Consider the following 5,816-nt stretch of genomic DNA (forward strand, 5'->3'; position numbering starts at 1 on the left):
ATATATATATGTCTCTGTGTGTATATGTTTGTGTACAACTGTGTATTTGTATATGTTAGTAAAAAAATATTAAAATGTTTGAGTGTCTGCTATTTGCAACATACATACATCCTGTCTGAATATTATATTACTTTTAACCACACTAAGAATATTTAAATGTACTGAACCATTTGGCATAATAGCTATAGTTTTAAAGTTTTCAGAAACAAACAATGTGAAATTTTGTTCAATATTAAGCAAGTTATAGTTGACTAAAATTGATTCAGTGCCTGGTGAAAGCATTACACTGAGCAGAGTAGTAGACCGCCTTCCATACTCCACTGATGCTCCTCAGAAGTCACGTGATCGCTTTACGTCAAGTCAGGCACCTGCTGTCAGACAGGAGGAAAGATGGCGTCGTCAGGGAGAGCTAACCTCCTCAAACGGAACCCTGGCACCATGGCCGTGTTTCTAGGCCTGCTTAGTGTTCTCATCCCGGCTCGGTGCGATGAGCAGGTCCCCGTCATCATGTGGACAAGTGAAGGGTGAGTGAGGCCGACGGTTCTGGGTTTAGACCCGTCCGCTAACCCTTAGCGGTGTCATGGATCTCCGCGGTTTGTCTCAATTTACCTTTAAATTATTAGATTTTAGAGTCGCTAACAGCTAAATTCAATGTGGTGGTTTTGTTTGTTTGCATCTAGTGCAAATACGTATTAAATTAAATAGTCAAGCTTTAAAATCAAAGAGGATGCATGGAATAAGCACAATTTTTTTTAGGTATACGGCAAACCGTTTTGGTTAAAATTCACATCAGTGATAGAGCTTCAAAAAGAACATTTGATAATGATAGATTATACAGACAGACGGGCCTTTACTCTTCACAAATCCCCAAATGAGGTGGGAGGAGGTTGGAGATATTAAACTATCCGGTTTATTTTAAACTGAATTAATGAGCCTGATATTTGGAAGAATCTGTTATCCAAAAATTAAAAGTTTAACTTTAACCAGTTAAAATTTTTTTTTAAAGCTATCTTAATTTTGATCTAAAATTTATATTAAAACTTAATTGTTTTTATTTTTTTAGTAAATGATTTTGAATGAAAAATATAGATATTTGATTACATTATTAATTGATATATTATCTTATGATGTTATGGCTTATTTCTTCCACTGGAAAGAACTAATGAAACTTTAACTATGCAAATTGATATTGCAAAAAGCTGCTCTATGAAGTACTTTTTTTTTTTTTTTTTTTTTTTTTCAGAAGTTACTCTTATAAATGTAAATTATTGCTGTCCGCCTCTGATGCAAACAGCTGTGTTACTCCAGTGACACATTCTTCTGCCATTTATGTTTAAAGAGAACAGAAATGGAGCTGTGTTGTGAGAAAAATAGTAATGTCTTCATAATTGGATTCAAACAGAAAAACATTGTAGAGAAGCTTTGGGATATAAAAATTATTCTTCCTCTGGAACACAATAGCTTTACATTAGCCAGCATCTTCACACAATACTTTTATCTTCCAGTTACAAAATAACTGAATATTTTGTGACCTCTTCCTGTGTTGAAGGATTGTAATAACATTGTGACGTCTCCCTTTCCTTTGAAGCTCTGCCGTTCCCCGTCAGCCTCCACCTGCTGCAGGTCACATCGTCGGGCACCAGCAGCTCGCCTCCTACCTGGAAAAGGCTTTGAACGTTGGTCCCCGAAATGTTGTGCTTTTCCTTCAAGATAAGGTATTCAGCACACTAGATTCTTACCTCTGTTAGAAAGGAATCCTTCTGATGTGCAAAGTCATCAAAAATATAAAATTACTCTACTAGGGCTACAGCTAATGCTTATTTTACAAATTGATTAATCTGTTGAATATTTTTTTGATTAATAATCAGGTAGCCAAATGGTTTTAAAGAAGAAGTTTTTACTAAATTAAACCAGGTGAAACTAAAACCTTTCCACTAGAGGAGTTCTGGATAGAGCATATTGACAGATGAAAAAGTATTTTTTTAATCTTAAATGCACAAAGTTATTTTTTTTATAGAGATATTTATAAATTTCTTTTTTAATAATTTTGGTAAAATTTCAAAGACTATTGTTATAGTTTCATCAGATAGTTTTTTGGGGGGTTTTTTTTGTAATTTATTTTTTTTTTTATTCTGCTCTCCTAATGTATCGATCCAAAGCTTTCAATCAAAGCAGTTTCCATATGGCTTCTGTTTATATATTTTCTGTTTTTTTTTTATCTTTTTCCCTCTAGATGAGTATTGAAGACTTTACCTTGTACGGAGGCGCCTTTGGAAATAAACAAGATGGAGTTTTTCCTAACCTTGAGGTAAGATGTTAAAACTACCGTCATGATCATATTTAAAAAGGCCTGGCCACATATACGTATGACTTTAGGCATTTCTACTCTAGTAGCTCATACAAAGCCTTTCTAATTAAACTATGGTGCCTTGTTGGCGTATTATGATTTATTTCTATGTTTTACACTTTTTTGTCTCATTTTGTTAATAAACTTTAGCGTACCTTTGTAGATATTATAGCAAGATGGGATGTACAGTATTTTCCATGTGTAAACAAGGAGGTAATGGAGTCAAGAATTTTCCAGCGGAGGTGTAAAAGAAAAGAGGAAAAGTTCAAGATCAGAGGTGAAGAAGCAAAAAAATATTGGGTAACAAGAGGAATGAGAATATTATTTGAACATTGTTGTTCACTGAAGCAGCAGCAAAAGCTGCCCTGTTGATGGATGTGATACTAGGTACCACCAGCAGATGGCGACATCGTATAACAACGTCTATGTCCTCTAAACGGTAAAATTCTTTTTAGCCTAAAAAATGAAAGCTATTATAATTTTTTTAAGTTTAAAGTAATTATAATTTTTTTTATGTGTTCTTTAATTTTATTATGAATGAAATTCTCATTGCTTTTATACTGCTTTTTTCCCCCTAGAGTCATTACACTGTCACAGCAATGAAATGACCTCTCTGTATTTAACCCATCCCCTTGGGTAGCAGTGGGCTGCCATTGTGCGATGCCCAGGTAGCAGTGTGGGTTTAAGGGTCTTTGTTCATGGAGCCAGAGTGGCAGTCGGTGGCAGTGGGGCTCGAACTCAGAACCTCAGGCTTCCAGGCGCAATGCCCCAACCACTAGACTGTCACTCAGAACGGTGTCACTTTAAAAATCATTTTCAAGTGAAATTTTTCTGTGATGATTCATTGCGCTTTGCTTCTCTGAGAAAAACAGATTATTTTCAGAACTTTGTTTAACTCTAAACAAAATACAGGTTAATATACATTTTATTTTCCATTAAAGTAAATTAAGAGGAAAAAAATTGCATGAGTGTTAAAAGGTTTTATTTAGAGGCAGAATCCCAGCAGATCAATACTGTTTATGAGACAGTGTTATTCTCTAATACATGATATGGATCTTTTTCAAGCCATTCAGATCTTTTAATATGTCTCTTGTTTATCACAGGGAGCCCTTCAGTCCTCCTCTTCTCCTCTGGTTTTACCTGCTGTATCCTGGCCAGCCTCCAACGCTGTGATTGGTCAGCTGCAGGACCAGTTGGAGACGTCCCCTCTGTATATGGACCCCGAGACCCTGAGCCAGCTGAGACTGAACGCCTCATCGCCGGCTCTGCTGGTGTTCAGGCTGCCTTATGGAACTGGGTGAGCATTCCCAGACCACAGCACCCAGTTGTTTCTGAAATGCTAATTATATTCCCCATCAATTCAATGTGACTAATTCAAACATGTTGGTTAGATCACCATGTCATTATCCTCCTTTTTTTTAGCTGTTTCTTACAGTTTTTTTTAACCTGTCTGGCAGGTCAGATCTGTTGTCTGCTAAAGAAATTCTCAGTGGAAATGGTGAGGCTTTATGATCATGTCTCTGTTGCTTCATTTATTTTTGTTGTGGATTGAATGTCTCTGTGAATCAAAGGTAACATCTGAAACACATTTTCTTGTTTTTTAGATGAGGTGATGGGTCAGGTGATGAGCATCATGAAGTCCCAGTCAGTTCCTTACACGGCCATTTACACGGGCCTGCAGCCGTCCAGGGTGAGTCACAGGGAGGATGGTAAGTGTGAATCCTCCTGATTTTTAGTCCAGCTGTGGATCCTGTATTGTGTGTGTCCACAGAAGGAGGCAGCGTCCCTGTCTATGGAGGCCGGGCTGGGTGGAGGACGCTCGCTGCTGCAGGCCAGAGGGAGATACAGGGACAGAGAAAGGGGACGTCAGCCGGCCAAGGAAAGGCCTGAAGTCTACCCTCCTGTGGAGTTTAAGGTGTTTTTATTTTTTTTCAGTAGTAGTTCAGATAGTCCAAAGTTTTTTTTGGATGGCTAACAGGTTATCATAAGAACAATGCTTTGTGTTCGTTTTAATACCACTGAAGTTTTTTCATATTTTGTCAGGTTATAGAATTAAACTTTGCAGAATTTTTATCAAGATTTTATGTGACAACCAAAAGCAACAGAGATTATTCCAGGATTTATTTATATAAATGTGGTTTCTTTTACCAAGTTTCCATTCCTTGACAAAGAAAATCATCCCACAGCATGATGCTGCCATGGTGCTGATTTCTATCCCCACAAATTTCCCTACAGCAAATCAAGCTATTTTATATATATATATTTTTTTCGTTATCTTAGCAGGGATACATTTTCTGGACATATTTGGAGACACAGCCTCTGTGTTCCTGCCTCCAGGCACTACAGAGGCAATGAAATGGTTTAAAACTGGTGTCTAGTCTGTGGTTGTCTGCCCCGCTCCTTTCCTCCTGCTGTTTCCAGTGATTGTTTTTTGTTTTCCTTGGTTTTCTGCAGGAGGAAGGCAAAACATGCATGATGCTGTGGGCTAAAGGCCTGACTGTGAGCATTCTTCGGAACAATCGCTGGGAAGAGCATGACCTGACCAAGGCCACCTTTGAGGATAAAGACCTCAAACTGCATGGATCTGACTGTGACAAAAGCAAAGCAAAGTAGGAAAAACTGAGTGAAAAATATTGTTGTAGTAATTAAAACTTATTGGATAGTGAAACATTCCGGGATTTCTTTTCAGGCTTTTTTAATGGGTAGATGCCTGATTCAGAATAACATCTTTGTTAATCAGACCAAGGTAAACTATACTAGTGTTCCTGGGGATCTTTTACCCTAAAGTGTCCTTCAAAGCTGGAACAGTCTGGTTTGTGTGTTCACTCTGTTTTAAAATCGTGCCAGCATTAATCTATAGTACTCTCCTCGCCTGTAAACGGTTGTTCTGATGATCCAGAAACTATAGCTTCATTTCTTCCAGCAGCACCCTCCTTTATGAGGTCATTTTTATGAAAGCTGTACATGTTTTTGTGCAGGTAACCGCTGCTGATAGAAGGCAATGGCCGTGTTTCCATCCAAATGAAATGCAAATTTGAGGTGTTTCCATTTCGGTTTGAAGTTAATTAATCAAGCGCCAAAAAGTGTGTTGCCCTCACATGTCATCTTCTACATTACATCGTCATGCATGGCGTTAAGTAAACAGGACGTAGAGGCAACAATCTAACACTGACCACAGATCAGTAACAGAGGAAAGTTTTAATGAACGTGTTGCCATCGTAAGTTTATTTATTTATTTATTTTTTTAACGTGAACGTGTCTATTAGCAATGGAATTGTGGCTACCAGCCCTTTTTACTTTCGTTAAGACGCCGACAGCAGAAGCAGCTGGTCAGTCGTGGGGAAAAAGTTAATGTCAGAACTAATTAGGAAAAGAGTTTCCATCCCCCGTTTTGCCCATCCAACCTTTTTTTTCCGCAAAGACCAGCCAGCCTAGCCTCGTGAGACCATCCTGATCTCGCAAGCTTTCA

General features: G+C 37.9%; 1 protein-coding gene across 1 annotated transcript in view; it reads left to right on the plus strand.

The window, feature by feature from the left end:
* The first annotated feature begins 390 nt into the window (after positions 1 to 390).
* Positions 391 to 5,816, plus strand: part of atp6ap1 (ATPase, H+ transporting, lysosomal accessory protein 1) — a 10,432-nt gene continuing 5,006 nt past the window's right edge. Inside the window, exons 1-8 of the mRNA XM_015393570.1 lie at positions 391 to 524; positions 1,589 to 1,715; positions 2,234 to 2,308; positions 3,451 to 3,644; positions 3,805 to 3,845; positions 3,952 to 4,037; positions 4,119 to 4,262; positions 4,802 to 4,956. Of these exons, the coding sequence (XP_015249056.1) occupies positions 391 to 524; positions 1,589 to 1,715; positions 2,234 to 2,308; positions 3,451 to 3,644; positions 3,805 to 3,845; positions 3,952 to 4,037; positions 4,119 to 4,262; positions 4,802 to 4,956 (956 nt within the window). The remainder of the gene's footprint in view (positions 525 to 1,588; positions 1,716 to 2,233; positions 2,309 to 3,450; positions 3,645 to 3,804; positions 3,846 to 3,951; positions 4,038 to 4,118; positions 4,263 to 4,801; positions 4,957 to 5,816) is intronic.

The sequence above is a fragment of the Cyprinodon variegatus genome, unplaced genomic scaffold (assembly GCF_000732505.1).
Source record: "Cyprinodon variegatus isolate N-32 unplaced genomic scaffold, C_variegatus-1.0 Scaffold649, whole genome shotgun sequence".
Taxonomy (NCBI): domain Eukaryota; kingdom Metazoa; phylum Chordata; class Actinopteri; order Cyprinodontiformes; family Cyprinodontidae; genus Cyprinodon; species Cyprinodon variegatus.